This window comes from Columba livia, chromosome 2 (assembly GCF_036013475.1).
Source record: "Columba livia isolate bColLiv1 breed racing homer chromosome 2, bColLiv1.pat.W.v2, whole genome shotgun sequence".
Lineage (NCBI taxonomy): Eukaryota > Metazoa > Chordata > Aves > Columbiformes > Columbidae > Columba > Columba livia.
The window spans coordinates 48,207,664-48,229,900 of record NC_088603.1 but is presented as its reverse complement, the minus strand read 5'-3'; the positions used below and the strand labels follow the sequence as shown (position 1 = coordinate 48,229,900).

At 35.1% G+C, this 22,237-nt stretch overlaps 1 protein-coding gene across 10 annotated transcripts in view; it reads left to right on the top strand.

The window, feature by feature from the left end:
* ULK4 (unc-51 like kinase 4) overlaps positions 1–22,237 on the top strand; it is a 240,114-nt gene that overhangs the window by 79,909 nt on the left and 137,968 nt on the right. For all 10 annotated transcript variants that reach the window (XM_065051789.1, XM_065051784.1, XM_065051781.1 and 7 more), the window contains 7 exons: positions 3,221–3,342; positions 3,666–3,722; positions 5,446–5,497; positions 5,589–5,683; positions 14,872–14,923; positions 15,023–15,167; positions 18,944–19,036. In XM_065051789.1, coding sequence (XP_064907861.1) covers positions 3,221–3,342; positions 3,666–3,722; positions 5,446–5,497; positions 5,589–5,683; positions 14,872–14,923; positions 15,023–15,167; positions 18,944–19,036 — 616 coding nt within the window. The remainder of the gene's footprint in view (positions 1–3,220; positions 3,343–3,665; positions 3,723–5,445; positions 5,498–5,588; positions 5,684–14,871; positions 14,924–15,022; positions 15,168–18,943; positions 19,037–22,237) is intronic.

Below are 22,237 nucleotides of genomic sequence, written 5' to 3'. Positions count from 1 at the left end.
ATGCAGCCCAAGATACAATTGGCCTTCTGGGCTGCAAGCGCACACAGCTGGCTCTTGTCTGATCTTTCACCCACCAGTACCGCCAAGTCTTTCTCCACAGCGCTGCTCTCAATGCTCTAACTTGTCATAATGGGATGAGGTACTGGGGAAGAGGGGACTTGCAGAAGGGACAGTGAAAGGCATGCGTGCAAATAGGACAAAACCTGCAAATTGCAGGGCATGGTTTGGACTCACTGGGCAACCAGAGAAGGAACTGGAGTAGAAAGAAATTAGTTTGGGGGTCTGGGGATACAGTCAAGAGAAGGTGATGAAACAGGATGTGAATTTTGGCCATTTGTACAAAAGTAATAGATAAAATCTTGAAAAATGAAGGAGGAACTGTTGGTGAAATTTGAACATAGAGTTGATATTGAATAAAAGAAATATCACAGAAATTACCCTAGATGAGTAAGAATATTGGGATTGTCTTTCCTGGAAAAAGCTATACTGTATGTTGTATGAGCAAAGATGAGATTTTTAATTAAAAAAGTTAATTAGTAATGGGTGAAGGAAGAAAATAAAGAAGAAAAGGAAGAGAGTTAGGGAGGAAAGGGAAGAAGGAGGAAGGGAAGTGGGAGGAGGTTGGAAAGAGCAAGCAAAGAGCAGAGGATGGTAGGAAGGAAAGGAAGGAAAGAGGAGGCAGAGAGAAGGGAAGGAACTGACTGGAGGGAAGGATGGAGGAGGAGAAGGGATGGAGAAAGAGAAGATGAGGGAAGGATGGAAGGAAGAAGAGAGAGAGAAGGGAGGAAGAAGAAGACAGGAAGGAAGGAAGAAAAGAAGGAAGAAAGGAAGGACGGACAAAGTATGAGTGGTGTGTCCAGTCTGAATCATCATTAAAATTCTTATTAAAACTTCTGGTGGGTGACATCTGCCACAGAATAGAGTAAGAAAGCTAAATAGGAATACTGGGGAGGAAATGCTATGAATATCCAAGAAAAGAAAGGGAGCAAAACCAACCCTGCTGATACATGCTTTGTCATTAAATGATGAAACTTTTTTTTTTTCATGAAATTATTTTCTGGTGAGATGATACCAAATTTATTTTTTGTCTTCTCTACAGTATCACTAGAATATTGAAAATGAAATGGTAGCACTGCAAAGGTCAGTAGACCTAAATGTCATGCTGCTATTCTTAAAAGAAACTTCAGTTCCTATGACAATGCAAATTTTTGCCTTGCTGCAAATACTTGATCTCATTTTTGTAACTAAATATCAAGTTCGCATGTTGGCTGTATTTCAGGATTTGAATGTCTCAGACTGTAAATGTTTGAGGCAGAAATTCACCTCCTGTGGTCCATATGTACTATATGCAACTAATATAGTAGGCCCTGATATTTCTTCAAAACCTGGAAGTACCATGTGTCAAATATATAGTTACTATCATTATATGCATAATACATCAATTGCTTTAGCATGTATTCTGCTGGGTGTTTTTTACTACTGATGTACAATTTCAATGCGATATTGACAACTGGTATATCAAGCATAATTTTTACACTTTGCTTTTCTTTCCAAGCCAGATTTGTGTTTTGTTTTTTATTAAGTTATCTGTCCATATTTGTCCCCATTTATCAGAAGGCTTTTTCTTTTTACTGTAGGATGACAGAGGAACATGTTCTGCTTGAGGCAAAAGCTATTGGGTCCCAAGAAAAAAAAAACAGATTTGCAAACTGAAGCAGTTAAAAGCAATTTAACTGTTGATTTAGAATTAATCCTAGCTGGCTTTTAAAATATGCATTCATGTAAGCTCTTTACTGATCCCGTCTTCTTCCACCAGGTGTAGCTATAAACCTAGAGAGAGAGTAGACTGTTCAGTAAATTATTTGTTGCTAGCCACAGAGGTCTTGTTGAATTACAGTATTGTGAGTAATTCAAAACAAGAATGTGTTGATGAAAAAACAATATTTTGGTTTATGTATTTGGAGAGTTTTGAGTGGTACTTTCTTTTTCTTGAGCAGTATGTTATAGAAGAAGTCGAATTTTAAGGCCAGGCATTTTTACAACCTGCTTTATTGCCGGGCTCTGTCATTTCTGCTTATGTTGAAAACTGAACTCCATGGGAGCAGAAGAAAAGCATTGGTATTATTCATCATGAATAAGCTCTGTGACTTAGTCTGAAAGGAAGGGCCTTTTCTGGCATGAAAATCATATGAAATACCAAATCCTGTCCTTTGTTTAATGTCTGTGTCATTTCCCTTTTACAGTTTGTGCAGCTCTTTCACTGGGGAAAAATATAGTTAGGTGTTCTTTCAAGACAGGATTTGCCTTTCAATATTTTCAGGCTATAGGGGCAGAATTTTCCTTCTTCGCATATGAGCTGTGGCTTTTTCTTGCTGCTTCTATTCTTTATCACATGCAGAAGAGGTCTTGCTTTTCTGCGACAATAGTTCATGGAACACAAATTTAGAATAATATTCCTTGATTCTTATACATCTCTTCTGAAGTTTGAAGTATAATTTTCACTATTGCAATTATAATTTTACTCCCTCATTATTGTGTCTGAGGTTTGTTATGGAGGCAACTAAGTTCTCTCATTGACCTCCTGCTACCTTTTTTGTGAGAACATGAGAATTCCTGTTGCTTTAGGTCACTTGTTAAACTTCTGTATGAGAATGTGTGTGTGCATGTCTGGTGGAGGATCTTTTGGAAGGGGGTTGAGGATGTTAGTTTTTTCTTGCAGTGGTATCATGCTGCAGGAAAAACATTCTACTTGAGCTATGTCACCCAGTAATCATAGGGAATTCAGCTCTTGGTCCCCTGGAGGCCATGAGAATTTTTCTTTTTATTTCACTGGAATTAGAATTGCATCCATAGAATTTCAAGAGTATAAGCCCATGCATATGTGGCCACCTAAAGCCAGTACGAGTCCACACCACCAAGAGGAGTAATTTAATCTTTGCTTCTATACCTGCCTTGTGTTTCTGTCCTCGCTGTTCTGCCAGAGGTCACATTTGCAAGCCTGTCCCTGTAGCCAGAGCAGGAAATTGCCCTGGCTAGGAAAGAGCTAGGAAAGGAAAGTGCTGGATCAGCCTGATATATCGTGCAGTCACATGAACACTACTTTTGGCAGGAGGAAGAAGACAGGATTGAGCAGAGGATACTGGAACAGAGATGTTTTATGTGTCCTTGCTGTTTAGTAAACCCATTATGTTAGATCAGTCTGAAATCTTGTTTTCTGTAGGTGACATTCTCGCTGCCTTAACTAATGTCTCTGGACGTAAACACCCATCAACAGTTCAGGCCAAACAGCTGAAGATGTGCCTTCCTATGATGTCTGTAGTGCTTCATCTTGTGACATCCCAGGTAGAATTTTTTTTTCCCAACAAATTGTTAAACAATGGACAAACTCTTTCAGTTTCCCAAATTCTAATTTTTGCTGATCATGGTCAGAATGGATAAAATAGACTTTTTATTAATGTGTAGTTAAGTTGATGAGTATTCTGGCTATGTAGCAGCATTAAAGATGTAAGCCTTATTTTTGTACATTGTAAGACAACTCTAATGATAGAAGCAAATATGTATTTGTCCTCTTTTTTTTATCATGGCTGTGAAAACATATTTTACTTTTTCTGGTCATAATATGTGCATTTAATGTAATTTTTTCAACTTTTGCTATTTTCAAATAGGTATTTCGTCCCCAGATAGTCACAGAGGAATTTCTTTTCAATTATGGGACCTTACTTGTGAGTATAACCATCTAAGTTAAAAGTTGTTTACAAAATCAACATATTCATACAATTTTGGAAATTATTTTAATGTAGCAAATTTAAATTAAGTTTATAAATTGGATAGAGAACTACATTCTGAATATAAAATTCAAGCTTTGAGCATATTCAAAACTTTATATATTGTCAGACAATATCAAATTTGAATCCATTTTGCATAATGGTGTTATGATATGGCTAATTACTTCTGGAAGAGTAACTATCCATTTTACCAGGTGACAGTCTACTCTGGAATTTTGTGTTTCACAATATTCCCACTGACATGTATAATGGGACATTTGATCATCAGCTTGTATGTTTTCGAAGTACTGTGCTATAATTGAGGCCTCTAAGACTTACTTTTCTTACTCTTAACAGTAAGAAATGATTAGGAGCAGAAACATATGTGCTTGGTATCTGGAAGAAAAAGAATAGTTATTTTCCCGTAACTGTTGTTCATTGAGTTTTTTTTTTTTTGCTGCTTTGAAGTTGTTTCCATCAACACTGTAATTTTCAGTAGTGTTGTCCAAAGAAATTGAGAGGGAGTTGGGACAGTCTCCCTTTCATGTCTTCAGCTGCAAACAGAAATACACAGGACATGCTCTGCCCCAAAGGCACAGCTAATAATAGACTCCCAGTCGGGTGCACAAGGCACAGACTCTCCTATAGCAGAACACACACCCCATTCCTCTCCGTTGCTTAAAAACCTCCAGATGTTTTTTTTTTTTGGTATAAATACATCTTCTTCTTGTGCTTCTAATGTAAAATTAAGGAAATAAGCATTAGTAGCCAGAACAATTTTTGCACCACCTGTATCGATTTTTCCGAATTGGTCATAAGACTATGATTAGGTGTGAAATTGTCAGAAATGAGCAAACCGAATTTACTCTCTTCCGAAACAAGTTAATTAGATAATGACCAGTCATTTTCTTCAAATGATCAGGAAGATAAAATAGCTGTTTTTTTTTTAACAGAAGGAGTCGGTTTTTATGAGATACGTTTAAATTATGAAATATTTACTTAGTTTCTAACTGTGTTTTCCATTAGAGAAGAATCCTTCAAATGTTTCATACATACTGAGAAAAAGATAGCCCATGTGGACACTTAGGCCAATTTAAGATATAATGACAAAGATATTTAAGATATAATGACAAAAAATGGTAACTGATTTCAGTGATTTTTAATAGGAGATTATGCATTTTTGTATGTTCTCCAGTGTGTAACTGTGTCCATAGTGTGTGTGGTGTGCAGGGAGATCAAAAACATGGTACAACTAAACAAAAATTGCATTGCTTGGAGGGTCTTTGTCTTCTTCATGAGTTATTTTAACATAGCCATATGCAAGGCAGTTCAAAGTCTTCTAAGAAATTACGGTTTTCCGTTAACAATAAAGATATTTAATTACAGTCTATTTAGCTGGAAATGATATCACTCCTGACACTAGTCAGAGTAATAGTCCTTACTGTACTCTAAGTAAGTATCCAGCAGCATTACAGTCTTGCAAAGTTACGTTTTAACAGCTTGTTCATTAATGCTTTCAGTCCTTAATATCTTTATTATGACAGTGTTTCGTGATATAGGTACATTAACATTTTGTATTTGCACAGTCCCTTAAAGAATGTCATGTGGTAATTATTCAGTCATTATGCTTCTTGGCTTTTGTTTCTAAAGTGTTTTAACATACATGCCTCTTCTTCTGTAGAATTTTATCAAATCAATAGATTCAGGAGAAACAAACTTGGATGGAGCAATAGGTAAGGTTAACCTATGTTATTGCTGTAATGTTATAAGCAGGCATTATAACTGTTGCATTTTACAAAGAAATACAATTATTTTTACTAATAGGGCAAGCTGCATCAGAAGACTTGATTAAGACTACTTTATCAACCTTTGAAGCAATAACACAGCATCCTGTCTTGTTGACAATCTATCGCTTGACCGTAAGTCTGGCAACAAATTAAATAATTGCAGGCTAATTGGCCTGATTCCATTGATAATAGAATGTTTTAAAGTTTTATAAACTGTTTAAATGATGTCTTAAAATGTATTGTGGTTCTATTTGACAGGAAAAATCCTTATTGTTTATAGAGATATTTAGTTTTCAAAGCAGCAGCAACGCATTTAGACTCTGTTTATGGTATTTAGTTGAAAAGTTACAGGGAGAAAGAGAAGGGCTTAAAGTTTAGAAATAACAGTTCTTAAAATGATTTTCACGTGATTATAACACTTGATTCTGTAAGTCTTTCTTCAGCCTCCGAGCAAGTGTGTTGCTGTATATTAGTTGAAATTTCACCACTTTGTCATTATGCTTTTCATGTAGCTTGGAAAGACCACCTCTGAGGGCTGACAATCCTATTCCATCAATACGTTTTCTGAAGAGATCATCATCAAGAGTACTAGTTTATAGGAGTTATGGTGGGGTTTTTGTTTAACAGGTTGCTGACGAAAAATTGCATTACAATTACCAAACCCACACACTGTAAGCTTCTTACATCGCTAAAGATTTGTTTTCTTTGAAGTCTTTTGTTAAATGATTTACTTGGAGCTAAACTAGCTGAAACCAGAAAGGTTACGTTGTGACATAGTGGTCAGTAAATCAGTAGGCTGGAATGTTTGAATCAGTGATTGACAAATCATTGTAACCTGTACCAGTGCATTATTGTGCCTGAATTCCTACCAAAAGTGTAACCTATCATACATGCTGGGGTGACCGTTTCATTCAAACTGAAATGTATATGTTTGTATTGGAATTAGGTTAAGGGCACATACAATATAGCACTTAAATCAAGAAAGGCATTGGCGAATTGATAAATTCATAAGAATGAGTGATCTTAGGGATTGTGCTAGATAAGAATGGGTGGTCTTAGAAATTGTTTTTAAAAGTTGTATCTTACTTGGTGTGTGTGACAGTTGAGTATTTAGATGATAAATCCTTAGTAAGTGAAAATATTAAAATAAATAAAAAATATAAATAGGAATTCAAATAGTTTAATGTTTATTTTCACTAATGCTCACAAAAGAGTGCTATTCAAGAAAAAAGTCCTTGTGCACAAAGATCTAAGCGATTAATAGTCAGAAGGAAAATAGTACAGAACTAAACAGTTCAATTCACTTTAATATGGCAAATGATATTCTAGAAAAGAAATACGAATGTAGGTGAATAGCTATTGGCATTTCTTTACATGCCTGTCAGCCTGTAAGTCATTGTATTGTGACTGTATCATCCTAGAATCACCTCAGTTTTAAAAAATAAATGTTTTAATTTTGTGTGTTATCAGCATGTCTTATATTGACAGGAATATGTTCCATTTTTTAGGGAGGTCCACCAACATTTACTGAAATTGCAACACCTTGTGCCAGCACATTAAATAAAAATTCCCCCAGCTGTTTAAACTTTAATGATCTTGGGTTTTTTCCCTGAAAAAATAGCACCAAGGAGACAGCTCCCTTTCACAACCCCTTTTCCCTTGCTCCTACCCCCAAATTCAGCAGAACATTATATTGAAGCCAGGGATTGACTATACCACTCTCTTTTAAGCAACCCCTGGCTACCAGTAGTTGAGTTTTATTCAAGTATCTAAAATTCTGGGGAACAGTTTACATCTTCAGATATGTTGAAAGTTTTAGGTGTTTATTTAAAATCCATCTGAAAGTGCTTTTAAAATTTTTTTATTTTTTTATTTTTTTATTTTTTTTTAGAAAATAAAATCTATTACTTCACTTGCTCATTTTCATAAGTAACAGTTCTTCCTAATTATAAAAGAGACCTCCTGACACTCTGCAAATAGCCATTCACACACAAAATAAAGTGGAGAAATTGCCTTGTATTTGGTATGTTAATTTCAAGAAATTGTCCACTCTAATTAATAATTTCTAACCACATCTGCCACTAGTGGTACAAACAGTAATTAGTTTAATACTATTTACGAAGTCTAGTGTGCTAATTATACTTGAATGTACAGCATACATTACTTTAGCAGAAAGTGGTACTTCATCTTCTATGATGCATACAGAATATTTTTAGAATTGCTGTTACTCAAGGGATATCTTCTAATTGCTGCTCACTGAGCATGACTAGAATCTATGAATATAAATGTCAGCACCCAGCAGAACTCGGTGCTTTTTTAAAAAGTTGAAGCAAGACATGTTCAACCTTCCAGATCAATATTTAAGTATAACAGTGGTTAATAGGAAATTCTCTTACTGGGGAGAAATGTGTATCATAGGCTGGTATCTGAAGCCTGGATTGCTCATTTAGACAAAGTTGGTTACAAACAGCATTTTATGGAGGGGGCATGGGGAATGCCAAAACCTTCTTGAGAGGATGTATTTTTTCCATTACAACTGTGACATTGCTTTGAAGTTTCTAATCAGAAATTAAATGCATTTCTAATAAAGTTTAATGAATTTAATAAAAAGTGGGGCTGTATTAATCAAGCAGAACCACTAAGATTTTCAGTTCAGTTCTGGTTTTATTTTAACTGCAATGGAAATTGTGTAAGTTAATAGGAATTTAAGAGCAACATTTCAGGTTCTTTTCCACTTTGAGAAGTAAATAATTGCTTATTCTGGGTTTTGGTTCATGTTTGATTTGCCTTTATATTTGTACCTTGAACAAAGAAAATTGAATGAATTGATTTTTCTATTATCAAATATCTGATTATCATCAACCTGAAGCTGGTTATTGAGGAGATTCATTTCCATGGGCACTGATTGTATTATATATTGCTAAATATGATAAAGTTAAGGGAAATTAATTGAAAGTGCTCAAACAAAAGACAGTAGTGAGCAGTAATTTAATTTTGCATGCAACTGTGTACTTTTTACAAGATACAAAGTAAAAGCTAACAGTAAGCATTACTCAGTAAGTTTTGACAAATTTGTAGATTTTCAAGTGTGCAAATATAATGATGAAGGCCATCAGGAAGAGTCTCTACAGGCTTGAGTGGAATATGAACCCCAATGTCTTAAACTGACACAAGTCCAACTGCCTGTTACTGCCATATACCTAAAATGGAAATTATATCTATATATCTATAAAAGGTTTAGATAGAATTAGCTGCAATAATTCTGTGCTGAGTGTATCCTTTGCATTTTTCTTTTCTCTGTTAGATATATTTATTTGCCTGAAAAAAAAGGACATACGCTAATTCAGAGCACTTTGAGCAGTGCTAAGGTTCATGATGACAGGCAGTTCCCCAAAATTATCTGTATACTGCACAGATGATATTTTACCCGAAGCATGAAAGTTCTTTTCTAGTTGAGGCAAAAGTCTTAAGCAGCGATTCTCCTCCTCAAGGTTTTAAAACACATTTTTTAAAATCAGACTGAAATAAAAGCACCATGAACATGAGTTTCTTGATGGGAAATCAAGGGAAAAGCAGTATGACATGGAAATCTGTTTGACAGTATGAGAGCTATTATTTTCACCAAAGATGACAACAGAAGGGCTAGAAACTTCTGCAAGTGCATTTTTCTTCTCATCTTAGTCTTTTCTTGATTCAGCATCAGTGATGTTCTTCATCCACAGGCTGTTCTCATCTAACCACTGACACCTTAATTTTGTCAGTGTAAGATGTGACTACATGTATAAAATCTATTGTACAACATTTCTTCAATCACTTTCCCTTTTCAAGTAAATTGAAATTCTACACCCCATGTAGCTTTCTGATCATTAAGCTAATCCCCATGACATATCTTTGTGAAACCAGTTCTATACTAATAGACATATTGAGTCAGTCAGTGAGTGCTGTCTCTTCGCAGAAGTAAGGAAGAAAAGAAGAACCTCAATGAAGATTCTGAAATTGTGAAGACTTTTCCAAAAAAATTACAGAAATGTCATCCTTCTCCCCGATTCATTCTAACATGCATTAGATTATTTTCTCTATTACTTTCTGAGAGATTACTGGCAATATTAAAACACTGAGGAGCATGCTGTGCCTCCAGCAGATGCTTTAAGAAATTTGAAGGCAGCAGGGTCTTAATTTGATGGTCACTTTCAGCAATAACTTTGAATGTGGAATTTTAATGAGGATGAATGTCAAGGTGATGTTGGAGGTTGTGGATCTTACATGAGACTGTAAAAAAGGGGTTTGGGAGCTGATGGTCTTTGCTTTGGAACACTCTACTTTGAAAAGTGGATATGGAAAAGATATTTGTCAGTGGTTGTAGAGTCAAACATATCCACACTGAAAGGAACCAGATACCTTTAGAAAATTCTCTGGAAGTAAAGTAATGGGCTTAGTCACTTGCAAGTTTAGATATAATAGCTACATGGAATGGATAGAGTAGTTTTTTAATGTAAGTTTAATTTCACTTGAGAACAGCATGGTTCACAAATGCTACTGGACCAGGCTTTAAACCTCTTACTTTTTCTGTCTACCCAGTTTAATACCAAATGTCAAGACTTTGACCTTAAGCACTGATTTGAAGAGCTCTGAAACTCAGTTTTAATCAAGGTAGAGATTTTTTTTAGGTTGATTATGTTAACCATATTGAGGTAAGTTCTGTGGCCTTGAGAAGAAGGTTAAGCTGTCCGTATAAGCATAGCTAAGGTTGTCAGGGATAATGGATAGGTTTGTTTCTATGCTAGTTCATTAATACATGATGGTTGCATGTATATGTTGAACAGTTGAATTCATCCTTGCTGACTAGCACAAGTGAATGGAAGTTTAGTTCTCTGTCATCATTCTTAGAGGTTACCTCCTGCTAAATACGGATTTTAGTGTATTGGATCCTTCCACTGTGAGCCCTTGCAGTGTTATAACTGCTTTTTTAGTGGGTACTTGTGGAGCTTGGTAAGGGCAAGGAAAGCTGAGGCAATGTTTGCTCGTTTTTAACAAAGCAGGCACATATATTTAGGGTGCAGGTCTTGTGTCTGACATCTCTTGACCAGTGGAGACAAGCAGAGAAGGACTGAAATTACAGTTTTCTCTTTCAAGCCTCCTAGTTGTTGGTGAATACCTAACTAGTGTGATACTGTGGCTTGTCTCTCTTTCTCTTTCAAGGGTTGAAGTCACATACAGACTTTGCAAAAGAATTTCTATAAAAACTGTGCCTTGTTTTCAAAAGATCTGTTTTTTGTAAGTAATTAAATAATGTAGAAAAGTGAGTACAGCTTTTGCTGGGTGATCATACCTCACTGGTAGAGTTTTCCTTGCAGAAATCCATGAACATTATAGAGACAGATGTTCTGGTTCTGCATACTGTGCTTGGATTTCCAAAAAGTTGTTGACAAAGTCATGCACCGAAGATTCTTCAAATCCATCAGTGGCCCCTCCCTCTTGCCTCTGACAGATTAACTTCTTCTAACTAGTTAAAATTTACTAAGTAGAGAATAGAGATCAGATTTTAAAAATGTAGGTATATTAAAAATGGTGCCTTACACAGATCTGTCTTGCAACGTGTACTAGTTATAACTAATCCAGAAAAGAGAATGAATGAGGTGACAGAAGTGAATGATGACACTAAATTATTCACACTAGTGAAAATTAAAACTGGCAGAAGAGTTGCAGAAGATTTCAAGATATTGAGTTAAAGGACAGGAAAATGACATGCAATTCAATACTAATAAATGTCAAGCGACGCACAGGAGGAACATCATTCCAACTATGCATATGCAGTGTCATGCTCTAAACTACTTGTAACTGTTCTGGAGATCTTTTAGCATCATTTTTCTATGAAAATGATAGCTTTATACTCAGCAGGAATCAGAAAGACAACTTCATTATTAGAAATGACTGGTAAAAGATTAGACAAAAAAGCAGAAAACATCAGTATGCCATGGTGAGTCCACACTGCCCTCAGGCCTTGAATACTGAATGCAGTTGTGGTCATTCACACTCCAAGGGAATGAAGCTTAAGAAGAAAAAGTACAGTTCAATGATGCGAGGAGGGACTAAGTCGATAAGAACTTCAGCTCGGAAACAAAAGAACTGAGAATATAAAATTATGAATGGCGTGGGAAAGATGAATTGGAAATAATTATTCATGGTTTTCATAAAATGAAAGTAAATGAGTATCAAGCTAGCTGCTTTAAAATAAACAAGGGAGTGCCTTTACATAAGGCATAACTGAAGTGTGGAATTCAGTGCTGTAGGAATTTCACATGCTAAAAGTATAAATACGTTTAGGGTAGGGCTGGACTACTGTATGGGAGAAGAGTCTAGTAAGCATCGTTAAATGCAAAAATACAGATACAACACCAGCTTAGGAAGTTTCTTAACTCAAGATTACCTTACTAGAAACCGGAGCTGTTCTTTATGCTTGGTCTATTTCTCCTACTCCTTTTCTGCTTCTTTCCAATTGTCAGAAATGGGATTACCAGGTCTGAGCTACATTTTTCTTTGGATCTATATTTATGTATTATAGCTGGGAGATGTGAATGTACTGATTATGGAAGTTTCTAGTATTTCATTGCTATTTTGGGTACTGATAACAGCACAGTTGTGGCAGCATAGACTTGGAATGCCATCATTACAGAATTATACAATGGTGGCTTTGTGCAGATAGGGATTTATCAAGAAATGGATATCAGGCTATTTAGGAGGTGGTAGAAACCTAGATAAAGTTATGATCATAATGTAGTCTGTTTAGGCTTAAAGAAGAATATTTTCCACCTTTTTAATGTAACCAGTCTTAGTGGTAAAGAATGAAACAAGAAAAAATATCTGACTACCTTCATGCATATATGGAGATTTGATTCCATGTAGATGTCAGTAGTCATTTAAAAGTAGAAAAAATGAATCCTTGTTTGAGTATTCTTCTGTTTCTTTCAAGCCCTCTAGAAAATGCAAAAATACTAATAACATGCTTCTGTATACATAACTTACAGAAACTTGTGCAGTTCACTGGTGAATTTATTAAAAATACTTTATGTACAATTACACATCAGCATATTGCTCCTCACTAATTACTTGTTTAGTTCATATCTTGTTTACAAATTCATGTACACATTATTAAAAAACAGTGACCCAAATGGCATGGAGAGAAGATGAGGGTTGCAGAGTTAGGAAGTATCTGATTTAAGGTTCATGTGCAATTTAATACTTGCTTCTCCCATCAGCATGTGCCTTCTGATATGCTCTTGCATCACAAAACAATTTTCCATAGGATTAGTGTTTCATTTAGTTGGTCTCCTCACACCAAACTGACATGAGTCAAACACCTGATGTGGAGAATTCAGTTCTAAACAGTTTGCTGAATCTGAGGTTCATGTTAGAAAAAGTTCAGAAAAACCTATTGCAATTCTTTAAGACCTAAAGAATGACAACAACAGTTTAAAATATATTTATCTTAGAAAGACTTATGACTGGCTTCACTGCATTTGGTAATGTGGAAAGACTACTGTTAAAACTAGATGAAAGTGAAAAAAGATTTGAAGTTTTAGAAATTGAATTTGCATCATACTGCTGCATACTGCCATCCTAATAGCTATCGGTCTGAGTCGATGCTGCTGCTGAGTGATTCGTAACATTCTGAGTCCCTGCATTCCTTCAGACAGTAGGGAGATGCTTGTTTGCCTCTTCTCTCACCTTTACCACTTAAATGTGCATCTTACTTTGAGAAGCGTTGCAGTAGGTTGAATTGATTTGGTTTTTTTTTTGGAGTAAAAGACTTTAAGTACATACACCTTTTTATTCTACCTCACAGGTATGACTGATAAATTACCATTTGAAGAATAGTTTAGAAACCTGCACTAATGGAGTTTTTGGAGTGCAATGTAGTATTTTTGTTTATCTTACTGCATATTAACCCAAAATACCATGAAATATGTGAAAATTATGAAGTGTTACAAAAGCCACTACATCTCTGATATATAGCATTATCTATAGAGATGTACACTTGTAAGAGTAGTTCAACTTCCATAGCTTAAGCAGAGTCCTTTACCTCTTTTATTGAAAGTTTGTAACAAAGGCATCTTTTGGGAGTTTTATTTAGAAAAAAAAAAAAGGTAGACAAAATGAATCCCTTAATGTCAGAGATTCACTTATCAGAGATCACCAACGAGCAATGAAATTGTTGTTCATTGTAGTTATTGGTGACTAACTTCATTTAGTGACCTCTTTTCATGTATACTTTCAGCTTCTACTGATATTTCTTGATAGTAGCTGCATAAATCTAGAGAAATCTAGTATTAATCACTAAAAGAAATTAAAACAAGTTAGAAGGAATTAAAGAATTAAGAGGAATTATAGGACAGTCTTGTTACAACAAATCTTGTCCATGGTATAGTGAGAACCTACACAGTAATTTTATTTGTGTAAGTAAATCCAAGGAAAAGCTCTGTATCCCGGATGCATACTTAAAAATTGCAGGGCTGTCCATCAATCTTCTCCCTAAAAACCAAAGCATGTCCTATGTGAATAATCGTATTTTACCAATGATTTAAGACTTAACAATTCATTCTCTTCTAGAGAATTCTAATAATACAGTAATTTTGTAAAATTATATATATAAAACTGAGTTATGGCCTAGTTTCCCATAAGTTGATTTCAGATGGAACTAAGCTGACTAGTCCTGTGACAGAAGATTAATCTGTAACAATGCACTCATGGACAATAAAGAGTTGACCAGATTTTATTTTTTTCATATTTCCAATCTTAAAACTGTAAATTTCAATTTTAATTGAAGGCTGTGCATTGCTAGAATGGAATAAGTTTAAATTTTTTCAAGACTCTCTTGATATTAGAAGTAGTACATCTTTCCTGATGTATTTTAGTTCTATGCAGGTTTATTTTAGAAGGATGTTTAATCTGAACTCTATTCGAAGATTAGTTTATGGATTAAAGCATCAGGATTAATAGATATTCTAATACGCTTCTTTCTTAATATCTTAGATCTGCCCTGAATTCTGTATTTTAAATTAAAATTCATTCTCAATGAATTATACCAGAATTACTGTTGTTTTCTATGTAAAAGTACATTACTATCTGTAACTCTGTGACAGCTTACCAGGAAAAAGTGAACTTGGCAGCTTTATAAGTGTGATTATGGATTAATTGCCATGGTTATTCATCTCTTTGGTTAAGGTCTCTAGCAGTGGAATAAACAGAGATGATAATGTATCTCTGTTCTATTTTTTCCCTATGAGTAATCTAAGCCAGATCTTTCTAATTCTTGGGTTTAGGTTGAAGACTGTATCCTCCCACCACTAGTTTCTTTGGTCTGCAGTCAGAATGGTAAGTATATGGCCACATCAAGTACAGTTTCCGTGAATTCCACATTTTGTTTTAATTAGACTTCGGTGTGGTCACATTCTTGGCACCTTTATTTTCAAGTGGAATGGAGACTCTTCAGCTTGCGGTTGCTCTCAGAAACCACATCGCTGCTTTTAAGCCACGAGGTCATGGCTGAGGAAAAAGAGGAGAGCCGCCACTCAAACAGCAAGCTTCTGTCTCTCATTAGAGATTCATTGCTGCCTCAGTAAGTACAACATTACTCCTGCAATGGGGAATAACTTGATACTCAATCCGTTATGACAGAGTATATGTTTTAACTACCTGTTTTGTGTTAAAATGGCAAAATAAAAAGAGGAATAGCAATTAACTCTTGCCAGAAGTCTTTGCCCAATATCTCTCTTTCAGGTTTATTTAGTGCTTTGTCATATACAAGACAAATGCAACTTTTGTGCCACAGTTATTTCTGATGCTGTGCCTCTGGTTGCTCTTGGAGAAAAACAAGTTTCTCCTGGCTTTTGGGCTGTGATTTAAGTGCTCATCTTCTACTAATAAAGTTAGAACATTCAAGCAGCAACATCTTTTTGTCTATTTTGGATATTGTGCCTTCATGTAAGATGATCTGAAATCATATGGAATGGCATATAACTGTTAAAAAAGGAGTAATACAGAATGAATTAGTCCCCCATGATCCACTCAGGGGTCATCACTTCTAAATTGCTGTCCTTTCCTGCTGCTCCAGGAAGCAGAAAAACCCTACAGCAGACTAAATGAAACTACAGCCTGTGTATCAGATGTGGCCTCGAACTTCATTTATATGGTTTATGGTCAAATGAGGCCTGTTAGCTCAAAATTACTTGCAGGTGAGCTTAAAGGCAGCTCTCCATGTTATGCACATGCATACTGTGAGGTGATAACATCTGTGAGTAGGAGGAAGGAAAGCACGGACACCAGATGAGTACAGTAGTGATGAGTCATTATCTATCTTTTACATTATTCTAATAATATTACAGTATATTTTAATATGTCATTCTCAGAAGTTAATAATTGTAAATATTTAGCTGCCCTAAGTGAGAAAATTGTTCCCCACCCCTACATTATGTAAGTGGCAGAGGGTGGAGGAATGGATGCTGGACTATGAACAGAAGCACAGTGCCTTCCCCAAAAATGAGACTGTCGCTTGCTAATTGACTGATGTTCTTACAGTTTGCAGACCAAAGTTCTGTCAATGCAAGATGTATAATCTTTTCTCTGTGAGAATGGGAAAGAACTCTTAGAGCTCTATAGTGAAGCGTTTTTCACACCTTTATTCACTTTGGTTTTTTTCCCTGGGACATATAGAATTTATCAATATGAATTAAAATGGAAACTGGAAATATTATTTTAAAAATAGAGTATATGCATTATTAAAAGCTGTCAGATAATTTTTTTCAGTAAAGCACTATCTAAATCTTCTAGTGATTCGGAAAGAGTTAACTAGTTTCTGCATATTTAATACATTACTTGAACCTGTGGTTTGAGCCCATCACTAGTAAATAGGTTCACCTGTGGCAGGCAGATAATCAGTGCAAGAAGGCAGAGAGGAAACCAAAAGCAGAGGAGGGGTGGAGGATTTTCTACAGTAAAATCAAACTCAATTTTTACTTGAAAGCCTAAAAGTGCAATCTAGATAAGATTTTAAAATAAACTAAGAAAAGGCTAACGTGGCTGATTTGGATGTCAAAAAAAAAAAGACATGAAAGGTAAGTTTTGCTCAGCAATGTTCTAAGTATGGATAAGAACATAATGATGGAAGTAGGAATGAATCCTCATATGCTCTCTACAGTTCTCAAAAGAAGCTTTATCTGAATGCAAAGGGGTCTGGCCTAAATCTAAAGAGAAGTGAGGTTTAAGATTCAGTGTAATCTAGTCATAACAATAATGTAAAGCTCTGTCCCAAGAAGAAGAGCTCTTGAAACTCTGAGATAGAAAGTGAAGAGACAAGTAGCTTGTATTTGGAGGCTGAAGAGGTGTTTGCTGGTCTTGTTCAGTCTTTCTGTTGTTGGATAAAGGATGGGTCAGGGTGTGACTCAGCTGGTGGACAGTCAGAAGAGGAGAGTAGACACACTGTCTGTGAGTGGAAGTGGTTATTTCAACCCCTTTTGATTCTACTTTTTAAGAGCTGAGAGCTGTTGAGTATGGAAGGGAGGGACATCTGGGTTTAAAATGTGGTGTTCTTTGTAGCAAATGCAAATAGTTCATTATGTTTGGTAGGAATACATATTGCTTGCATGAAGGGCTTCCAGGACCAGTGTCTACTAATATATAGTGTTTTCTTCTTTTGTGAAGAAAGGGACTTTTTAATCACCAATGAGAAATAATTTTCTTTAAAGAACTGGAATCTGTTATTTGCAAAGGAGATACTTCAATCACTGAAGACATGAAGCCAATTGGTTAATTGTGTAGATTCTCTAGTGTGGTTTGCAACTCTATGGCAGCACATTCAAGCTAGTATGTAGTAGCTATGACACATTGCCCATAGGCTGTGTGCTTTTGTGGGAATGTTAGCCCCCGGGAGGGATCAAGAATGGAGAGCTGGTGTGCATCACCCTCCTTTTCTTAGTTGTCCACATCAGAGACTTGGCTGCAAAGCACTTAATCTCCTCCTAGATTTCCCTCTTGTGTAAACTGGGGTACTGAGGTGTGGTGCCTGAGGAGAGGGGCATCTTCCTTCCAGTGAAGAACTGGCGCTCAGTAGGGTACATGCCAACACCCGGGTGGTGGGAAGGGATCCAGATTGCTCAGTTCAGGCAGCACTAGAGATCTCAAGATGTGAAGTAAAATTCTTGGTGATTTACTTGGTTCCATTCCCTCCTTCAGAACACAAAGTAGTGGAAACGTTTTGTTGCACAAAACATGATAACCTACCACATTTTCCTACAAATCATCCCTTCATTTGTACTTGATTAATTCTTTATGGTTTTTCTTTTACAAATGAAGAGATTTATGCTTCCAATTCTATTACTTCCACATGTTTAGAACAGCACTATTTGTAAATAAAAGATGGTGTTTTGACATGGGTAAGTCTGGGGTTTTTGTGCTTACATCTTTCTCTCTTCTATCATTGTATCTCTATTGCCCTCCAGATACATTTTGATTTAAATAAAATAAAAATAAACTCTATGTTGGGTGAGCATTACCGCAATGTTAGCAACAACAGCAAGGTCTGTTTTGGTTTTCAGCAATCTGTTTTCCCTTACCAAGATTTTCATAAGGTGATATTTTGAGTTTTTTCATAGGTGTTTTTCATGTAGTTTTATCTTCACTGCTATAGCTCTTGATAAACATTGCATTAAAGTATTTTTTTCTTTTTCTGTTCCATATTTCTTGGATAATGGACGTATGTTGTTGTTAAAGCAATGTGGTGTGGTTTTTTTTTTTTTCAAAAATTTGAAATAAATCATAAAGCACAATGTGATTGTTCTGTAAGTAAACTATTTCATTTTGAGAAAAATCATTACGTAAACCAAATATAAGTTTTAATTATATATAAGTTGGTTGATGTTCTTACTGAGCACCTAGTAAATCTTCTGCCTAATATTTTGAGGTTCAGTTTCTACTAGTCACTTGAAGATTAGATTTTTATATATAAAATATATAATGTAGATTAATAAGTAAATCACATTCATATAGTAAAAATGCATGTTTTATAAACATATATTGTATGCATTTTATAAATACAAATTATATTAATGTATGTTTTCTAAACATATATGTTGATACATATTTTATAATTGTGTATCTCTCTCTAGAAAATTGTGTTCTTTTATTAACGCTTCTTTTAAAGTTAATCTGCTGCTTTTAAAATAGTGTTTCTAAGTAAGTCTTGTTTATTGTTTTGTATAGTTGCAAACAGCATTACATTTCCATTGTGGTTATTATAAATTTTGGAAATGGGAAATAATGTATTTTTTAATATCAACTTCTTAACACATGTCTTGTCTTTTTTCACTTTTGCTACTCCTTTTCCCCCTTCCCTTTCAGGTATGAGCACATCCTGATGGCTCCAGACCCCGTACCACTGTATGCTCTGAAACTGTTGGTGGCCCTGACTGAACACAGCCCTGCTTCTGTGAGGTGATACAACTGCTCATTCTCTGTTCTTCTGGATTTTTTTCTGTTCCAATTAAATTTTTCCATTAGAAATTAATAGTAACTTAAATTGCGCTATCATACTACTTAGGGTATGTAAGATATTTAGAAAATGTGATTTAAGATATTTAGAAAATCCTAGAGAACACAATCTTACATCTTTTGTGCCAACTTTATATGATCGTGGTTATTTTAATATGGATTTAGCCAGTGAAACACTAGAGACAGAACTTTAACTTTAACAGACTTTAACTTTAAAATTATGATTAAAAACTTTAAGAAATTAATAGCAAAACATTATCAAAACTGTTGTCCAGCTAAGCATATTTGTACTAGGACAAAGGTGATGTGTTTGTAAAAGGCTTAGACCTGTAATTTCACTTTAAAGCTGTTCAGTTTTTGTGCAAAAATAGCTACCCTTTTAAGTTCCTAAATACAGATTTTAATCTTTGATGTAGGTACACTCACTATGTTTAAAAGTATACCAATATCTCTTCTTGTTCCAAAGTTTAGGCCGTGATTGACCTTAAAAAAAAAAAGGCATAGAACTTATACTGCATTTGTTAATAATAATAAGGAAGCATCTCTGTCACATACCTGTGCGCACACAGGTATGTGCCCAGAAAATTGGGTTGTTCTTGCACTGACCATTGTCTGTTCGTGGTGTCTGATAGTGTTATGGCTAAGGAGTTGCTGTGTACCATAATGCTGTGCTTTCATTGATTGAAATGAGCACAAGAAAAAAAGAAAGGGAAGGAAATATAACTTGTTTACCTACTGTTTTTATTACAAAAGATGAAAACATGCTCTTTTAATCTTTTATGATGCTACTGTGAGCAGTACTTTAATATACTATGTAGGCTAACAATGAACTAGAAATCAGGTGGCTTGAGATTTTAAATGGTTTCAATATGGCAAATGTACTGAATTCTATTTTTATTGTATAGAAGCTCTTTATGCTACTGCAGGATTTTATGTGTTATACAAATAAGTAGTACAGCTTTATATTTTTTAGAATTAACCTACAGATATTCTAGTACTTTAAGAGTTATAGGAAATATTAGTGTAACTAGAATACTGGATATTATAGCAGCACTTTTCCTCTGCCTAATGAATTGTCTTTGAAGAATTGCATGTAGTTGCGCTTATGCTCAATGTAGATAGGTTGTGGATGCCCACTCATCCTTATGGTCTTCTACAGCAGACAGCAATTCTTTTCTTAATGTTGCTAAAAGGCAGCTGTGGATATGCAATGAACTATTAATATTTTTAAATACCAGTGTGTTTGGTACTGTTATTTAAGGATGGGCTACTAGATTCCAGATACTAACGCATTGTTCTGTTTCTGACAAGTCTTACTAGTCCTAATCTTCTACTTTCAGTAAATAATGTTTGGCTAGATTTTTTGAAGGAGCAGAGTTTAATCAGGTCTCTTGGTCTTTATTCTTCCTGGCTTTTTAACTTTCCAGTAACTTTAGCTGGAAGTAGCTGATGCATCAAAAGTATGAGAGAGATGAATTATATGTTTTATTTGCACAACAAACTGCTAGTGAACAAAATGGGATCCAGATATGTGTTATAGCGAACACTAGATCATGATTGATTTTGTTTTGGTTTGATGGCTAATTAATTGGTATGCATGGAACTCAAAATTACTCAAGACGCATGCCCTCTTTTGCCCCTTTCGTTATTTGCAATTGTTGTGCTGGAAAGTAAATAACACTGGATTAAATTTATTGTTTGAGGAAAAACTCTACTATATTTTAGTACTGATGTAAGTCACTTTTCATTGAGTCTCTGTGGCTCCTCCAAGCTTCCAGTTTGTCCCTAATGCCTGGCTTTCAAAGATGGATGCTTTCTCCTGTGACTTTAAATGAATAAAAATGATGGTAGCAAGAAGACCGTAAAATGAAAAAATATTAAATTAGTATTTACCTTATTGTTTCCACATCTTTCAAAAATAGCTATTATTATTAACTGTACTTTGAAAAAAAAGAGTGAATCAAGAGGAGAGTGAGGGCTACTGTTTTGTTTAGCTTTTCCATATGATAGCCTGTTTTCAGACATGTTAACCTAATTTGTTCTCTCTCTTCTTTAATCCCACCTTTTTTCTTGTATCTCATGCTTATCTTTCTTCTTCCCATCCTCTCAGTCTTCTCTTGTGTGAGGCGTCAGCATTTGAGCAATTCTGATTTTAGCACTTGAAAGAAGACAGATGCACTCCAGTCTTTTGTTTCATTTTTTTCATAGCTGATACTGTAAATCAGCTAATTTGTGATATCAGAGGAAAAACACTTGATCTCCTTTTTACTGTTTTTTGCCACCTTTTTCTGTTACAGGTAATTTGTTCTACACAGCAGAGGCACAGATATTAAAATATAATAATATTTTAAAAATAAACTTATGATAAAATACTGCCAATGTACGATATGTATTGTGAATGCCTTTAACAGTTAATATTTTGTAAGAATACAAAAATATACCTTGTAGTATTTGCCACTGCTCCACTGTTGGGGTCACTTTTAACGTTCTGTGCTATGGGAGCTTTTCTGCTCTATTGCTTTTCAATTTAACAGTGGAGAAATCTAGTGATATCCCATTAATGTGCTGCAGAACTAGATCTCTCACAAACATAAGTTCCAGCATGTGTACATGTAGCTGTAAAAAAACAAACAACCAACAACAAAAACCCAAAACAACAAAGAAAAAACACCACAAACAAACAAAAAAGCCAACCCATAACAATAACAAAAACAAACAAAACAACCCAAAAACCCTTAGTGTGTTTCTATGAGCACATAAAGAATTTGGATATCTGATCACATGAGCATCCACAGGAAGAAGGGAAGAAAATCTAGGTTTGAGAAGGATGATCATTTTCTCGTTTGTTTTCACCTTAATGGATTAGAGTATAAATGAGTAAGGTGTTTCTCTTATGTACTCGTTTTTACATCATGCAACAAGTGCTGTCTGATACAACCTCACTTAGAGTTTGTTTACTAAGAGAATAGCAGATATTGGAAGGAAAAGCTTTGAGCAGAATTTATTCATCAGTTGCCAATTTTTATATGTGGCTAAAAGCCAATAGTCTGGCTTTAAGAGTGTTAATAGGAAGATGTTATGGCTCCCCTGAATGCCTATTGCCTTTTTTCTTTGATAATTTTTGATGTTTTATGATAAGAAAAA